The sequence below is a fragment of the Xiphophorus maculatus genome, chromosome 8, assembly GCF_002775205.1.
Source record: "Xiphophorus maculatus strain JP 163 A chromosome 8, X_maculatus-5.0-male, whole genome shotgun sequence".
In the NCBI taxonomy this organism is placed as follows: domain Eukaryota; kingdom Metazoa; phylum Chordata; class Actinopteri; order Cyprinodontiformes; family Poeciliidae; genus Xiphophorus; species Xiphophorus maculatus.
Window position 1 is genome coordinate 9,805,203 of NC_036450.1, and position 19,112 is coordinate 9,824,314.

Below are 19,112 nucleotides of genomic sequence, written 5' to 3' on the forward strand. Positions count from 1 at the left end.
GCAGCTATGGAACTTTATTTTTGTTTTTTGTGTGATCCAGGAAAATGATTCAATGATTCAAAAGCATCATTAAAGGGATAAGGTTAATGACGTTCATGCCCATGATACCTGTTTCCGTAGTACTTTAGCATATTCAGTCCCAACACTATCTGCATTAATATTTGAAATGTGTGTATTCATTCAGTAAAAATCATTGCAGTATTTCTTTTCTTGCCAGACTCAAATTCAGAAGATTCTGATGATGATGGAGATGGAGACTATCTTCATCCCAGTCTTTTTGCTCCTAAAAAATGTTCTCGCCTAGAGGAACTGACAAAGGTAATTTCAGAATACAGATGCTTCATTGTCTGGCTGATTTTATTGAATTTTTTTATTGTATATTCCAGGCCCTTTTTTCTTTGCATTTTTAGAAACCCTTTTTCCTTGAAATTCTGAGATATGAGTGTCCTCAGCATCTTCAAGCAGATGCTATAAAATTTTTAAAAACAAGTACATTAAACAAAATAAACGGAATTTGTCTTGTTGAAACTTCACATGCAGAAATGGGAGTTTTATTTGTTGGCAGGCACTTTTGTCCCCTGCTATTTCTCTATAGCCGTAGTTTCATCATATTTTGTTGTATTTGGACTGATTTTACTACATTCTTCAGTGACTTGATGTGTCATGTTGGGAAAGGGTGAAGAAGCTTTAAATTTTTAATGTTCTGTATGCCAACAACAATGATAAACTGTCTATTAGTATAGTTTTATTTTATACAAAAGTAATATCACAGAGTTTAAGATTATATTTTTTTTATTGAATAGTGACTTTAAGCTACTGTTTAAGAAAATCTTTTGAAAGTTATGTGCATCCTCATCACTGTTCCTTAGTATCCTATAATTACTGCCTATGTACTGATGAGACTAATGTGCAATTGTCTTGCATTTCCCTGTTATCAAGCTGTTAGATTTTTGTTAGTGCTTTTATGTGATTTGTCATGAAACATGTTGATCTCTATGCAGCAGCAGTGAAAGCATATATCTTATTTTTTTTATGAGGACATAATCAGATTCTTTTACAAAAAGTTGAAGAACACTCATTTCTTATAAGGAGGGATTTTTTTTCACATTTTCTAATTAGGATTCATTGTCCCATAATTTGTGGCTTTATTTTCTAAATTCTTCAGAACTTTGACATTTAACTTAGGAAGACACTGCAAGAAAATGCAGTCTAATTATGTTGTCATCATCTCCGGTTTTAGAGATCTTTAAAGACTTGGTATAAACTTTTTTATTGTTACAGTAAGATGTTTTATCTAGTGATAATCCTAAGTGTTATATAGGAGTGCACTGATAGAGAAATTTGGGTCGATATTAAAATTTGGTGTTAGTGCTGCTGTTATGACCGACAACCAATATTTACCTACAGTTTTGACAGTGTGTAAAATTGACCACTAATTCTCTGCTTCAGTCTGCAACCCAAAACACAAACAGAAACAAAGTGGAAATGAATATTTGTTGTTCATTTTGGCCCAGTTGTCCATCCATCCATTTTCTGTACACCCTTGTCCCTTAGAGAGGTTGGGAGGGTTGCTGGTGCCCATTTCCAGCTAACGTTCCGGGCGAGAGGCGGGGTACAGCCCGGACAGGTCGCCAGTCTGTCGCAGGGCAACACAGAAACAGACAGGACAAACAACCATGCACACACACTCATACCTACAGAGAATTTAGAGAGACAAATTAACCTAACAGTCATGTTTTTGGACTGTGGGAGGAAGCACAGTTGTACTTGGACAAATTTATTACAAAAATGACTTGCATCAGCTGATACCGAAGTCAATGTTGTTGTTGAGGCTTCTGAGTGGCTTGCACCCTGCGGTGAAACCTTTGTATTGACTTTCATGCAGTTTTCTCTTTATGGTATACTTAAATATTGACCTCCTGGACAGTGTTGTTGACTTGCTTGGCTGATGTGAAGGGGCTTTTCTTCACCATGGAAATTATTCCGCAGTCATCCATTTCTATTGTTGTTCGTGCCCTCAAATGAAAGCTGAAAGTATACACATTATGTCCATGTCTGTTATATAACTATAATTGAAACATGTTTCAGTAAACAGATGAACTAAGTTTCAGTGTCCAAATATGTATAAACCTAACTGAGTCTGGAAAAGTGTTGAATTTTTGAAATGGAAAAAAAAAAGTACTTAAAATGGCATGTAAAATTTTCCTTAATGGTCTTGTTGTTCTGCAGCCTCTTAAGGTTATGGACCCAGATCATCCCCTGGCAGCAATTGTACTAAAAGCTCAAAAGGAAAGAAATGGCACAGCAGCTGCAGTCACCGCTCCTGAGGAACCTGCACCCACTCCACCAGTCCAGTACTCTGCTGACCGTGAGTACATGTACAGAGAAAACTGAATCAGTTCTATTGCATCTCTCAGACTGCTGGTCAAGTCAGAGCTAAATGTATATGTAAAAATTTAATTTGCAATAATGTTGAAGAGACCAAATTGTCTATTGTGCAGTATTGTATTAGTAGTGGGATTTTACAGCTTTTCCAAAATTCTTTATATTCTTGTTTACCTGCATCAGTAATAAGAACTAAACGCATGCATATTAATCTGATGTGCTAAAAACAAATGTGGCTAAGTGATTGATCCTGTATTCTAAAACCTGGTTTGCAAGATGCCAGAAAAAGCACAAGTGTGACCAGATTTTTCTTTGTTTGTGTAATAAACCTCACATCACTGCCCCTCCCTCATCTGTAAAGGACTGCACTTTTCAGTTGCTCACAAGAAGATATGTATTATAATAGATGCATGTCCTATATTTTTGTCTTGGGTCTATGAATTCAAATAACAAATATTAAAGACACCAATTTTTAAATAGCAAGAAAATATTTGTGAATACATCATGCTGCTGCATTTGTAGATTTTCAGACCATGGAAATCTCATACTCTTCCTTATCAGTGTTTTATTTTTTTAAATAGTATTTACTACTCCCCTATATGTATGGATATCTACAATTCAATTTAGACCTCCTTTCACAAACATCAGCTCTTAATCTTGTGCTGCATGACAAGTGTGTAAATCGGAGTCCCTGCTTTGACTTTTTATTTTCCAAACTATAAAATATAGTGTCATTAACGTCAGCCAGCTCAGTGAGTAATGTGCTAATATCACACTGTCTCTACTTTGACATTGACCATTTATTTTATCCCTGTCTCTGCATTTCTAGTCTTTCTTTTAACAATAAAAGATCTTTCAGATTAAAAAACTTCTGATAACTAAGACGACCTTTTTATATACAGGTCACATGCGCATTTTTATCACCTCCTTCTGATAGAGTTGTAGGATCACAAGGGTTGTTGTTTTTAATATCGGTTTCATCTGTATGTACAGGACACTGATGTCTTTTTAAACCTTGGGTTTGTGTTTGTTTTCTCAACTTGAATCATCAGTGAAAGAACTACTAGAGGCATTGGTGTTGCCCTGTCTTTCATTTTCACTTTCCTTGGAAAAGTCATTTTAACACAGCAAATGAGCCAAAATAAATGTGGCATTTGTGTTATTTATAGTACATTTCCATTTCCACCTCCATCAGCGGGTGACTTTTCCTTGACTGATCCATGCTCTTTAGCAAGGTTAAAATGCAAAGCCTGCATAATTCAAGAGGCTAAAATGATTCCGTACAGTGTCAAATTAATGTTTTAAGCTCATCATGCATCCATTATCATGACATCAGCGTCTGACATAAAAACACCCCAAAATCACAGCCTAAAGCAGATATTTAAATTATTGATGCCGGTCTCAACAAAAACTGATAATTATTTTCCACTTAAAGCTATTATTTGGTTGTTTGGACAAGAAAATTAGTTGCACAATATTGTTCCTGTTCAAAAGCATAACTGTGTTTGTATTCATCAAAGCATCTCTATTGAATGAGCTGAGCTGTTTGTCCTTTAAATGGAACATTTAGGTTATTTCTAAGATCTATTGCAGTGATTTGTAAAATGTTTAACTTGACATAAAACGTTTGACGTATCTGCATTCAGTCCCCTGTGTACTCCAATACATCTAAATAAAGACACTGCATTTATAATAGTTTCTTCTTTTGTCTGCAGCTGTCTACTACGGGTATTACATGCTTCCAGATGGCTCATACTGCTTAGCTGCACCTCCACCTGGTGTAGATGCAAATTCATACTACAACAATATGACTTCAGCTGTCGTTTCGGCCCCTGCTTCCTCTGAGCCTTCGTCCCACAGTGAGAGCACTTCAACACCTGCTGTAACTGTCACTGTGGCACCGCAAGCTGCAGCTCCCCCACAGGTTTCCACCCCAGCTACTACTGCTGCTGTGAACATACCCGAAATCAGGTATCAACTTGATGAATATATATATTTTTTTGTCTAACATTTGAATAGAATTGAAAAATGCTTTCTTAGAAAATGAAAAAGACACTATCAAATTGATATGTAAAATAACTTTTATGTGCATACTGGCGTGTATCTGCCGTGTTGCCCGTTGATGACTTGCTTTGCACTTCTACATTTTCCCCCCAATATAGCTCCAAAGTTGAAGCTCCAGTTTCCACACCAGCGATGCCAGCCATCATTCCCCCACCACCCGACATCCAGCCAGTCATAGACAAGCTGGCTGAGTATGTTGCGAGGAACGGACTGAAGTTCGAAGCTAGCGTCCGTGCTAAGAACGATCCCCGGTAATTGTTTTCATGATGCACAAATCTGTTGTGTAATCAAATTGAAATAAATAAAAAAATGTCACTCCAGTACTTTTTCATCATCTTTAAGCTTAACTTGTGCTTCTGTCTTTTGTAGGTTTGATTTTCTGCAGTCGTGGCATCAGTACAACGCCTATTATGAGTTTAAGAAGAATTACTTCTTGCAAAAGGAAGGAAAAGCTCTATCAGAGGTATGAAACTAAAGATTCTTATATACATATTAACCTAATGCCTAAAAGAAGAGAATTAAGGTTTCCTTGTCATTACCTTTTTTAATCTGTTTGTGTCTTTAGTGTTAGTCTTTTGTCTGTAGGTTTAGGACAGATGTTTAAAAAGCTAGCTAATCACTCACTTCATCGGGAAACTTTAGCTATGTAATATTAAATAAGATGATATCATAATAGTTAATAATGACAGTATTGACAGTTTGTTTTTAGCAGCTGCAATGCAAAACATAGATACCTGAATAAATGTTGTCAGCTGTTGATCCTGCTGATCTTGAATACAAAGGATGTTCTGGATTAACATAAAATTTGCTTTACAATGCTGGTAATGGGCAAGTTCAGGTTTGTTTTTCCAGTGCAGCCCAGAGAATTCCCATGTAGTTGTTGCACTCAGTTTGTAAACATCTTTATATAGTAAAAATGTGACTGATGTTAATCATTTGAAGCCATGTTTTGACAGTACAACCAGAACATTTTCAGATTCCATAGAATGATGTGAATTACATCTGCTGACACAAAAAGCATCTCTTTTTTTTATTCTACTGGATGAATCTGGCTGCTTTAAAAATGTTATAAAACTATGAGGTTAAATTCAGCCACTATCAGCTCTACGTACCCTCTTAATTTTTTTAATTCCATGTATTTAGAAGTAATTCTCATTATTATCTGGAGCACAATGTTCATATTCAGCCAGCGGTTTAGCTTTAGCAATCCTGGGAGAGAAATTATTGCTAGGTCTGAATGAAAAAACTGAACTATTAATATGAGCAGTTTTTATATCAGAAGGCCTCTGAGATTGAGAAAAGGTTGTGTCATTCAGTGCACTTGGTCAACCTTGAAATTAGTTGCTTTACGTTCCAAATATTCTTGGATCTGACATGCTGGAGTTGGAGACTTCCTGATTCATAATATTTAAATAAGGAAAAGAAAAAATACTGTGAGAATGGAAAATATTATCTGCCAGGGATATTGTCAAAAGTTGCATTGAGTACAGATTGATAATCATTTCAAAGTCATCTATATTTAGGATGAAGGTTTTTCCACTATGATAACCGAGCCAGCAGAATCTGCTTTGTGTGTGGAATCTGCTTAATTTGAGTCCTGGGCACTTTTCACATGTTTTTGCACACATTGTTGATGCAAAAATAACCTCCCCACTAAGCAGCCACGTCTTCACCTTTGGAATTTCATAGACTGACACAACTTAAAAATAGCAAGTTGCAGAATCAGCTGTGTTGATGTTTGGTGTTGTGCGTTTTGCTTTGCCAGCTCTCTTGTTTCTGTACACATCTGCCATTCTGCTGTTCACATGCTGCTGTTGCTGACGTGCAACAGAAACAAAAAAAAACTGCTTTGCAATCGCAAAATGCGACCCTCTGATAAGACTGTACAATGAAGCAAACATATAATTGCTAAGTGACCTTTTCCTCTACTAACCAGCTCTGAAAAGTTAAGCGGTGTAGACCCGACTGGTACAAAGAGGTTTTATTTAGTTTCTCAAATCATGGCAGCTGTTTTGAGTGAAAACTCTTGAAACTCATCACATTATATTCCTGTAGCAGCTGTGGTTGTGACAGTGTATGTATGCTTCTTATTCTCAGGCATTGAGACAATACATGCGTTACATATCACAAATGTGAAATGAAACATCGAGGACAAATATGATTTCTTAACATAAAGCTTCTTGTTTTGGTCAAACAAATGAATTGACCAGGTCTCTCGTTGCTGAGATGCCTGGTCAAGTTGACAACTGCTATTTTGTCAGTGTAGATACAGGTGCAGATCTAGAGGGAAAAGCAATAAAAAATGGGTACCTATGAGGTCATCAACGTAAGTGAATTATATGCTCTCCAACCTCTTCGTTGAACAGAGCAATGATAGCTGCACAATGTCCCATTTTATTCTCCAGCTGCAACCACTCCAAAGCCAACCTACCAATTTGAAGCACTTCTTGACTAAGATGGATCTCATGAATCAGGAGTGGGAGGAACAAATCTGGCATTCAGCATCTTAAATGACATTTTCTACATGTAATACATGCATCTAAATTTTACCTGGTGTCGATGTTACTCACCTTCTGCACACCTATTGTTCAGCTTGTTTCCTTTATGCATTATTCACAAAATATTTATAAAATTTCTCATTCTCCACCAAGTTTTCCATGCATCAATCAATCAATCAGATTGGTCATTATCAATCAATCAATCAAATTTTATTTGTATAGCACATTTCAGCAGCAAGACATTTCAAAGTGCTTTACATCATTACAAACACAGAATCACAATGCAATATAGAATCAATCATTAAGTCAAGTTACATCAATAAATTTGTAATTGATTACATTTCAAATACAATTCTAAACATTATCAATCCATTTATACACTGTTGTATGTACTATTTATTCATCTGTCATGAAATATAGCTACTTACATGGAGTTCTCAAGTAATTAGTTGATAAAAATTTGACTTTCTCAAATGGACTCTTTCTCTCTACATCTTCAGAAAAGTAAGCTTGGTTTGTGTGCATAAGTTGGATTTCTAAACACCTGAAGAAGTCCTACACAGTCTGGCTGGTTGTAATTTCCCCAAAAAGCTCGAGTTCAATTAATGGGTCACTTAACTGTCCCAATAATTAAGTGTTCTTTGACTTATTAAAATTAATAAGTGCTTTGACCTATATTAAATAAAACTAGGCAGTTTCAAACATGGTTATCCATGTTTGGTTAGTCTGAGCACAACGTCTGGTTTCTCCATTTCTTCTTCAACACACTGTTACACACAACTCTGCTCATTAACATTGAAGAAATATTTTTTGTCACACCGACATTTAAATAAAAATCATCCTACTACTGCTTTTAAAAAGAAAAAAACCTTTTACTTGCATTTCTAGAAGACATAGAATCTTTAACATGGCAGATGACAATATTTTCTGGAGCAAGTGCATTCCTTCGAGGTCTCACATGCACTGAGAAGTGATAAAGCTTAGAAATTTTTATCATCAAATTTAAAGAACATTAATTCAGCATTTTATGAGACGCATTTAAGTTTAATTAACTTCGGAGTTATTGCATTTGAGCCAATCTCAGTCTATGGTAGATTTAATGTGATGTCGCCTATCAGTGAAGTGTGTCCAAGAATTTTTTTGTGCATTTCTCAATGCTACCCTGATATAAAGGTTCAACAAAGTTTTTGTTTTTATTTTTACTTTAGCATAAATTAATCAGGAATGAGAAAATCTGTTGAAACTCTGAATTCAACTATTTTCATTTTGTGGTCAGGATCTGTAGAATATTTCTGCAATTTCATTGCAGACATTTCTGCTTTCTGTCAGTACCGATATTCTATCTTATAGTTTACAAAAGGCAAGGACCTCACAACTAAAGAAAGCTAACAGGTGTGAAAGGTTACCCTCTGATCTGTTTGAGATCATTTTTATTTTTTCAATCAAGTCTTCCTGGGATGTTTTAATCTGTCTTTCCTCCCACTTATTCAACTCTGAGCTTTGATATTTGAGTTCTCTAAAGAGGTCATCTTCTGGGGTCATTCTGATTTTGTTCAGTGACTTTAAAAGTATAGATCACTCACAATCTAATATTCCTCTCAAATGTTCTTTAAACCTTTTGAAATGTATCTCATGAGGCTACATCTTTCCCTTTCATTTGACCTTCATCACCCCTCGTCCCATCAATTCTTCCCAAGTATTATATAATAGCCAGATGTTTAAGCTGAGTGTGTTAGATTCTATAGGGAAACATGGAAAGCTTTTTTGAGAATAATTAGGCAAGCAGGTGTATAACTGAGAGTCATGGGAAGAAAAATGCAGCCTTGACATTATAAGAAAGATCAGAATATAAACATGGCTATTTGGATAACTATGTGGATTGTTTATTAAAAATGGCATGCCATTAGTTTGCTACATTACATTATCAATGAATATAAACTGTAGATGTAAGGAATATTCTGCCACAACCTCATTTATCAACCTTTGGGTTTTTGACAAATGCTGAAATCGCAACATGTTTTAAAATAATCATTTTTTTAAATTATTTTTTGTAAGCCTAACTTCATGCTTCTCATTTTAAAAAATGGACCCTATCAGAACATGCTACAACAGGAAATTAAAGAAGTAAATGTCACTAATGAGTTAAACCTAGCTTTCAATAAGTCAGAATTTGACTCCTAGATCCTGATTGGGTGGAAACTGTTTGTCACTAATTTGTTTGGTGATTTCATTAACTGAGGAGGACAGAATGGCAACATAAACAATCTTGAAGCATAATCTAGAAGTTACAGATGGTTTTATACTACATGTCAAGGGTGAACTAGGTTTTTTTTTCATCTGCTGGAATGGCAAAGACCCCCAAACATCCTTCCATGCCAACCAAGGAGTGGCTGAAGAAGCACAACATTGGGGTCATACACTGGCCAAGCAAAGCTGCAGTTCTCACTCCTACGGAAAGTATGCCAAGTAGTTGGCATGAAACTTTAATTTCTTTAAAGCATTGGGTCAAAATCCTGATGATGAACAACAACAAACACCTTACCCCGGTGCTAACATAAGTTTCCCTGCACATTCAAGGTCATGTTTTGCTGAGTGATAAAATACTTATTTATTGAGCAAAGTGAAGATCAAAATATAACTTTTATCAAATGTTTTTAGAGTGATGTCTGGTTGATTATCTTGTCTTCCGCCATTTAGAGTAAATTACCATAAAAAATATTGTGCTTCTTATTTCCTTTTATGTGGACAAACTTTACCCTACTTTTGCATTTTTCCAAATATTGCACATCTTTAATAGTGCCCAGCTTCTGTTACAGAAATATTGTAGAACAGAGAATTTACCCAGGAGTCTCCTTTCATGTTTTCCACATCAGCTTTTTTTTTCTGCAAAATTTTAACCTCAAATTTAGATTTGCCCCCTGTATAAAGATAATTACAATGATTAAATAAAATGGCTGTAATTTTAGTGTACCAATGAAAAGAAATGACCTTTTGTAACATTTCAGCATCATCCATTTGTGGTACTGCACAAGGCGGATGCTTTGCTAACACTTGTATGTGTTAAATAGCTTTCCTAACTAACTTTTTCACACACTGCTGGTGCATACCTAACAGTGCATTATGTAACAAATGAACATATTCAGGTTCTACTGAAGTCTCATTTTCAGCACCATCTGCCTCTTGTCAAAGTTTTGCTGTTTCTGTGGATTCATCACAGAAAAAAAGCAATAAGTTTTGATGGATGTCCTACATTTTACTGATCTGCATTTTAATAGTTTAAACTGATCTCATTTGAATTATCTCTTTTGCTTACTTTTCATGTAGAGTCTAACAAACGAAGATAAGCTTCAATCAGACGACTCAGCTAATGACGCCAAGCTCGCAAAAGGTAACTTATTATTGCAAAACACACAAATAGTAATGTAATGTAATGTATTAGTATTCAAAAGTTTTTCACAATTTGACCTCTTGCAGCTACAAACTTTAATGTGTTCTATTTGGGAATAGACCAATATAAAGTAGTGCTTAAAATTGTGACGTGGAAGGAAACGGTTCCAATGTCTTGAAAAAGTGCATGTTTGTATGTGTTATGCCCCCTTCAAAGATTTGTTAAACAAAGCAGTGAAACAGCAGAACTATGAATAAAATGGAACACACCAGACAGGTCACAGATGAAGTTGTGGGGGAGTTTAAAGACAAATTAAGATGTATAGCAATATTCAAAGTGTTCAAATAAGCTCTGTTCAATCCCTCATTTGACATCTACTTAAGCTACCAGAGAAGCAGAGCATTAATTGGAGAATATACCATATTTAACTCTGGAGGGGCTGCAGAGATCTTCGTCTTAGTTAAGAGAATCTGTTAAGTAAGCTATCAGTTATCTACTTTACAAATCAGGCCTTTGCAGAATAGTGGGAAGAAGGAAGTGAATAGCCTCTTTCAGAGAGTCCTTTCTTTCTTGGATCTATGCATGTTTATCCACGCCACTTGATAAACTGACCGAAGATGAGGCTTTGAAGTTGTCTGCCAATATTACGCCCCTCATCCATCTCAGGATGGTACTCATAACCCTAGAACTGTGAGGGACAATATGCCAAAGTAGTTTGACATGGTACAAAAACATCTGGAGCAGCTGTTTAGTCTACAAGTGAGAACAGAACAGAGTGTCATATTATCCCCTTAGTCCATTTGATCTGAGAATTATGTTGATTAGCACAAACCAATGTAGATAATATTATGCAGATAATAGAGCTTAGTGCTGTGTGTGGCATTTCCTCCTAAGGGTAGTGCCAACACGTAGGTGAGTGCTGCATGTTGTGAGCCACATCCTTTGGTTCTGCAATTTCAGCTCCATGATGTGAAACATCAAACTGATTCACAATGGGGGTTTCATCATTCCCCCAAAAATCCTGCCATGGCAACCAAAGAGTGACTAAAAAGCACAACATTAGTCATACACTGGCCAAGTACCCTGGTAATTGATGGCAGCACAGCATCATTGGGATTATTTTCTCCACTAGTTAGACTAAGGAAAGCTAAATATTTGGTAAGAAATGTAAACATTATTTGTTATTTTTATTTTATTTCAACATTATACAGTATTTCAAGTTGGTGTAGCACACTAAATCCCAATTAAATGTATTGAAATTTGTAGTCAAAGTGTGGTGAAATAAAAACAAGTGCATAGAAACAAATTTGCAAGGCATAGTATATGTTATGCACTTCAGTTGAGATTTTTTTTATGACTGTCCTTCTAAATAAGATGGAAAGTCCTTGAGCAAATGTGTGCATAATTGCCCCTGAGCATTTAGTTACTTTAATGTGTGTCTGTCTATGAGCTTTATATTGTCATTTTTGTACAGGCACCCATGAGTGTAGTTGTGTTTACGTTGACAATTTCATTCAATGATATCAGGCCACAAATGTCTATGCAAAGATTAGACTGCTTACCTCTGTGCTGGTGGGAGCCATAAACATACACAGGCTCTGTATGGAAATGAGGCATCCATGCAGACTGATTATTGGGATGCCACTGATCATGGACCAGGCTGGGGAAAAGTAATATTAAGACAGAAAATAGCCCAAGTAACCTATACAGCCCTTCACTATTAGGATCTTGGTCCTATATTAAAGATATTGCTTCGGGGAATAAGGCACATAGTCTTCTTTCAACTCTGCTAGAGAAAATTTATTTGGTAATGAAATAGAAATACATTGTATCCTACTGCTTCAACTGCCTGTTTTTCTGGCTGTTTATGATTGGCTATTTTTTTTTATTTCTTATTAAAAAAAGTCCCAGTTCTCTTTTCTCCTTCTGTCATTTGGCCCTCCTTTCTCTCTTCCTCTTTCACCTAATCTCTTTCTTCTTCAGTTTTTTAACCTACCTTTCCTTTGTTCCAATTTACTAAAGAAACCAAAATAGGCTTGGATGATCATGTCTGCCCTCTTTCGAACCCTCCTTTGGTCTTTTTTAAAATCGCTTAACCTTTGTCTTTGTGCTTTCACAGCCTCTTTTGCCCCCATCTCTTTTGCCATCAAGCCAAAGGAAAATGACCTGCTTCCCTTGGAGAAGAACAGAGTGCGACTGGACGATGATTCAGACGAGGACAAGGTCAGTTTTTAATTTGTCTTTTATATAACATCCACAGTCATGTGTAGATGTTGTGTTTTTTAATATCAAAGTAAGCACCTTCCTCAGAATACAGTTTTAACACATTTGACGGTGATTGTTGTTTTTTTGCTGGTAGTTTTTGGAAGAGGAGGGGCTTGATGCTGTGATAAGTGGAGCTATAGTGGTTGAAAAAGAGCCTCCTCCTGTGATTACATCTGAAGAGAAGAAACCTGTTCTAACATTAGAAGAGCTGGAAGCAAAACAAGGTAAATACAAAAAACAAATTAGACTGACAATCTTGAGCTCTGTTTTATTTCCACATTACTTATTACGCAGATACAATCTGTTGACTGACTGGACCTTGAACTGTAATCTTATAAGGACTTTCAAGATGTCGAACTGGCTCATTTTAACCTTATATGGTGCGGGAAAACATGCTCAGTTTTTTGCACTTACCTAAAACACATGTTTATGTCCTGTTATTTATTGTGGGGATGAATTTGTGGTCTGGGCTTCTTTGGCATCTCTTACAGCATCATTGTGGTGTGACACAGAAGTCATCCACCTGTGGTGTAAAGGAAGTCCTTGTATTCTCTGAGCAGTTTAGATCAGCCTTGTTTTTTGGACAATCAAGCACATCATACTATGGTTATTAAGTCCCATATTGGTACTTTTTGGAGTGTGAGCAGCTGCCAGGTCTGGTTGGAAAATAAAACCAGCATCATTATAAACATGGGCAGCAAAGGGAAGCATGAAGGTTCTCTTAAATTCCCACTTCCGGTTAAGCAGCTGTGCTGACTTTGGTCTTGAGTTAACACAACAAACCAACAGCAGCAGATGTCATAGCTCCTCAAACCCTTACATTACTCTTCACCCCTTGATTTTGTGCCTCTCATCTCTCAGTGACTCTAGGACCTTAATTTCCTTTCTAAAAGCAAATTAAATTTTCAATTAAAAACAAGATCGTTGACCACTGGGCTAGGAATGCAGATTTCTGGCTGATTAGTTACCTTTAAAAAGCCTGACATGCCAATACCGATTTTGACCAATAATGATTTTCTTGTCTTAAAAGTCAATAAGTTGGTCACAGTGTGACTATTGTTAATTGCACACATGCAGAGGTGACCTGGTGGACAGGACTGTCAGGCAGCCCTCACTCACAGCAGAGCAAAAGAAGACAGTGTTTGATTTTCAGATATTTGCAGAGGTAGATAAGATTGGTAGATAAGACGTCTCTCTCATGTAAGCATCAGCCAATCACTGATGTCACAACAACAAAGAAATCTGAGCCAATTTATTGGTACACCGCTACACTGAGCAACTGTCCAGTCCTCTTTCTTCTTAGTCTAGGTAAAGCATGTTTGTTGTGTCTGAATCAGACTTGGTTAAGAAAAAATAAATATTACTTATTGGTGGCAACTGTTAAGTGAGCAGTCTTTCCCACTCTTGTGTAAACCATGGTATATCATTTCTCAGTTGGTCTTATGTAATATTCAAGATTTCATTTTCCAAGTAATGATATTTCAACCTAAGCATGTTAAATATACAGTATGTGTGTGTTATGAATCTATAGGTTGTTTCACTTGTTGAAATGAAATTCTGAAAAGAAAGACAGTACTTCAAAGTCATTTTTACATGTGATCACTGTCATCGAATGCCAATGAAGTAGAAATTCAGTATTTCCATGTTGATTTATTAAGGAAGCTTGTTGTCAAGCATGGGCCGTTACAGCCTAATATAACCTTTTGCAGGCTTTAATTAGTTGGTCAGCTTTTATCACTGCAGTTAATAAAACCTGAACAGGTGCAGGGATGGCTGTCCTTGAACTCTTCATCACAATTATCGTACTAATTTTCAAATAATGAAAAGGCAAGTGACCAACAAAAAATTCTCTTCAGCAATACTCCATGACTTTGTGTTCTGTCACCATTCTTAGTGCTGTGAATTTGGAATAGCAGACTAAATCATTATTGCCATGCATATCAGATTTTCCTGATTGAAATCATTTTGTAAATGCTTTCAACAAATGCCCTTGAGACAGCCTGTGTCTTTAAAGAGAAATGGTTTGCACTTTATTATAGTTACCGATTAGATCAAAATCATAATAATGACCTTTTGACTAGAAAGACAGCTGTTAAATTGAACCTTAAAAGACAGATGGATGGTCAAAGACAAATGTGCTACTTTCAGCATCAATGAGGTTGTCAGGTTTCTTTAGGTTCACTGGAACAGTTTTAGAATCTAATGGCTTTTTTTTTTTTTAAATTGACAGGCAGCCAGAGAAAGAGGCTGCAGCAGCCTAATAAAAAGCTGACCAAATTGCTTCTGCTGTGCAGCAATGTGGCTGTCAGTCAGTAGGCTTAATTTGATCAGATAGCATAAGGATCAGTAGCAGACAGCAAACACTTATCTGTGGTGATGGCGTGAAGAAAGGCCACCCACATTAAATGGTGTTTGTGATAAACAAACTGGAGATGCAAACATTTCCCAGTAGATGTGCTGTTTTGATTGTGGGCAGCTGGGAATGATTATCGATGTATAAGTTGTACCAGCTATCTCTCATTTTTAGTTCACATTTTGGGGTTGTTTTAAACAGTTACAGACTTTGATGGTGATATAGTTTGACTTGTATGATTAACCAACCAAGAATCATCAAAAGTGAATGACTTTCATTACCTTTTTATTTTCATTTTCTTCAGTTCACTCCCGATTTTATAGAATGCAATTTATTTTTTATTTGAATTCAGTAAGATAAAAATTGATTTTGTCAAAAAGAAAACAAAATATATAATTTTTTAAGACCATAAACATTGATAGTCCTCACAGATTGAGCTCTAGAGTACTCTGTAAACTTGATTTAGATTTTTTTTTCACTTAGTTTAAGTGTTTTAGTTTTTAACATATATCTGACTTCAATACTATAAATTCACAACTTGGCTGTTGATGTTTTCATCTACAGCAGTTTACAAATTAAATGCGTGGCCTATATTGCAGTTTTTACAAACTGTGTGCTAACTGTAGGCTGCTGGTAAAATTGGCATACCTTTTGTCATCTGTGTCTCATATGCTGATCATTTAAAAATACCTTAAATGAGATTCTAATCCAGTACTTGGAATCAGATCCGGCATCCTTTTCCAGCATTTTCATGCTGCAAAAGTCTCTAAAATTAATTGGATAATAATTAAATACCAAATTCTTGTCTCATTTTCCCACAGCTTTTATATTTTTATGCATCTAATTGACTATGATTCTGAAAATACAACAGTGAGACGAATGAATGCCAATATTGTGTTTTCATTGTCTGGGGTACAGATGGATTCTACTCATCCTGGCTGCTGTTCACTGTACTCAAGTGTGATTTGCCTCAGCAGCTGGCCTATTTTTAGCGCGTTAGAGATTCCTGTATCCCCAGCAGTTGCATAACCTAAAAAAGCGGAGTTTTAGTTAGCATTTTCTTATATATTATGAATCTACATTGGACTTCCTTTGTTTTCATTTGTCCCTTAGCATCTCAGCATTCCTCGCTGTTCTTCTTTAACCTAAGTTCTTTCTAACCCCAACTTCCTTTTACTGCACCTCATTTTTTTCACTTACCAAATAGTTAATATTTTCATTATTACCAACATGTATTTTCTCCTATACCATATTTTCTATCCTACTTTGAATTTTCCTGTATAAACCCTAAATTGCATGACAATATGTATTGCACAAGATGCAGTTGGGTGTTAAAATTATTTGCAGAACGTCTGTCAATATTTAGCTGTTGCGAACTCAGAAAATTGCCTGAAATTACTTTGGTTAGAAGTGTCGGTAAATGTGGAAAAGTACTTTCGGTATCTTTTTCTTCCGTTTTTTTTCTCCTGTTTGTTGCTTCACTTTTGATTTTGTCTAAGTATGTTTTTTTTTTTCTTCCCGTCTTTCTTTTAGTCATTCTTGTTATAAACAGGCTCCTATTTTATACCTCCTTTTTGAATGTCTTCTAGGTGGACATTCAACTCCTTAGTAGTTGAATGTCTCAGTGGTCAAAACATAAGAGGAAAGTGACTACCTTCCAAACATTTCTCCTGTGTTTCCTTGTTCATCTTGTTGCCTTCAGCCAAGCAGAAACTGGAGGATCGCCTCGCAGCTGCAGCCAGGGAGAAGCTGGCCCAGGCATCTAAGGAGTCCAAGGAGAAACAGCTACAGGCGGAGAGGAAAAGGAAGGCAGCACTCTTCCTGCAGACGCTCCGCGGTCCAATCGCTGGAGAGCCTGAGGCCAAAAGAGCGGAGCTAGAGTCATATACACAGCAAGAGGTAAGAACAGAGGTCTTTGTGATGGGTCTTTTTGTCAGAATAAGTTTGGAAAAAGTTAACACTCACTGACAATTTACATAATTTCTAAGAAGATATGCTTGAAAAGTAAATTATGTTAAAATAATGTCATAAGTATTTTGAGCTGAAAAGCATACAGAATATTTGAGTGTCACATAAAACCCAAAAAACTTTCCACGTTTTATTTTTTTGTCATCCTCCCTCCCTTTTTTCCCCCTTTTTTACCTACCTCTTCCTCTTGTACCAACGTAACTTGAGGTCAAAGCATGTAGTAACAATTTTGGAGAGTGATTCAAAAGTGGGGAGAGACAGTGTCATGTTTTATTCACATGAGACTAGGTCCCTTGTATCTTTTTTGCCTGAAGTGTCTGACACGTCTGTATACCATCCTACCTGGTGACTAACCATATCTCGTCTTTATTGTTTCAAATACCTTGAATAACCTTCAACTTAGTTTCACGAAGATTGTAACTTAAAGTTGGGTCATTGCCAACCTCTTAGAGACAAAATGTTATCAAGGAAACTGTAATTATTTGAGTGCAGACTTAAAAGTAATTATTTTGCTTTCAAATTCCCGAAGACAACAATGGAGTTTGGTGTCTGGCTAAACCTCTCCAAAGCAGTGCTGCTGTACTCTAATACATTCTATTATGAGACAGTGTGTGTCAGATGTCATCCACAAAATATAGAATACAACACATATACCAATGTTTGAAGGCGAGATGTAATTGCTGTGTTAAACTCAAAGACAGACTTTATACATTGACATACCGAGAATCTTTATGTGATTTTGAAAATATCAGTCTCCTTTTATTTCTTTTTACCACTGCTGGGTGCAAGCCATCACTGTGACCCCTTTTAGGCTTTCGTTGTCATAAATGTTTTATAAAGCAACTCTTCTCTACAGGAGAGAGCTTTACGTGTGACAACAAGTGTCAAAATATTGAAAAGGATAGGTGGGCAATTAAAGCAAAAATACTTTTTGAAAATCATCTGCTCATTTTTTTATTATAGCACAGAATGCACACTCATACTCTAAAAGGCGACAGGCATTAATCATTTTGACATTGCACTTGTGTATGTCATTTTTTACTCATGTTGAATAATAACATCTCAAAGTGTCAGCTTAATAACAATTTACAAGTCTTTTCTAACACAATTTTCAAAACAGAACCTCAAATAACATCTAAGACAGCAAGTGATGACAAAATCTTTCAGACTGTTGTCTATTTTACATTTTGGTTTCAAAAACTGAACTCATAGCCTTGAGATGCCTTAAGTCTATCTTTTGGAGGTACCGAGATCAAGAAGGAAGCTCAGAGGGGACACGGCTTTCTCTGTCATGGGCCCCAAATTATGGAACAACTTGCCTTTGCAGGTCAGGGAGGCCCCTTCACTGTCCACTTTTAAAGCTCGTCTTAAAACCCATCTATTTTATTTGGCTTTCAACTCTAGCTAGTTTTAAATTGTATGTTTTTGTTTTTAAACTGTAAGTTTTTATTTTATGCTTTTTTATTGTTATGTTGTGTTTTGATGTACAGCACTTTGTATCAGCTGTGGTTGTTTTAAAGTGCTTTATAAATAAAGTTGGTATGGTATGGTATGGTATGCTGAAGTCCCATTTAATGGAGCAAGGCTTTTTTACACTAATGATTCCATCTTGCACTCGTTCAGAGGAGCAAAGCAGAAAGTTAATACATTCTCTGGCAGAAATTGCAGCTCACCTTTGATCTTGTTTTCCACCTTATAATTTATACTATTAAAGCTACTATAGTAGGCATATTGCTGCATCATAGCGGTTATTGAAGAACTAGGTGCTCTATTGCCACCTTAGTACTAAGTACACCTGTAAGTACTGTTCACATGATAAGCTATGTAGGCTATTCACATTGCATGGGTAAGACTCGGTGCTTGGGGAAGAGGGCACACGTCTTTTCAAATTACACCTTGAACACAGCATACAGCTGTCTGCCAAAGAAAAGCCCCAGTGCCTTTATTCACTAATGATGAGAAGAAGAAGAAAAAAAAAACATCAGCGATAATATCATCTAGCTATGAAAGTTGGGCTTGCTCCCCCAGCTGCTGTACTGAAACAACAGTGTCTTCCACACTGATGTGAGACAGCGCAGAGCTGTGTGGCAGACTGAGAGTCTGCTCTAAAATTAAAGTCAGTCACAACTCAAACAGCTCTCTGTGATCAGGTTGTGGTCATTAGTGCATAAACACACAGATATGGATGGGG

At 36.3% G+C, this 19,112-nt stretch overlaps 1 protein-coding gene across 2 annotated transcripts in view; it reads left to right on the plus strand.

Annotated features, from left to right (window-relative positions):
• sfswap (splicing factor SWAP) overlaps positions 1–19,112 on the plus strand; it is a 54,992-nt gene that overhangs the window by 12,427 nt on the left and 23,453 nt on the right. For both annotated transcript variants that reach the window (XM_014473741.2, XM_005812155.3), the window contains exons 6-14: positions 218–318; positions 2,230–2,368; positions 4,101–4,356; positions 4,548–4,700; positions 4,819–4,912; positions 10,272–10,335; positions 12,455–12,558; positions 12,695–12,824; positions 16,656–16,852. In XM_014473741.2, coding sequence (XP_014329227.1) covers positions 218–318; positions 2,230–2,368; positions 4,101–4,356; positions 4,548–4,700; positions 4,819–4,912; positions 10,272–10,335; positions 12,455–12,558; positions 12,695–12,824; positions 16,656–16,852 — 1,238 coding nt within the window. The remainder of the gene's footprint in view (positions 1–217; positions 319–2,229; positions 2,369–4,100; positions 4,357–4,547; positions 4,701–4,818; positions 4,913–10,271; positions 10,336–12,454; positions 12,559–12,694; positions 12,825–16,655; positions 16,853–19,112) is intronic.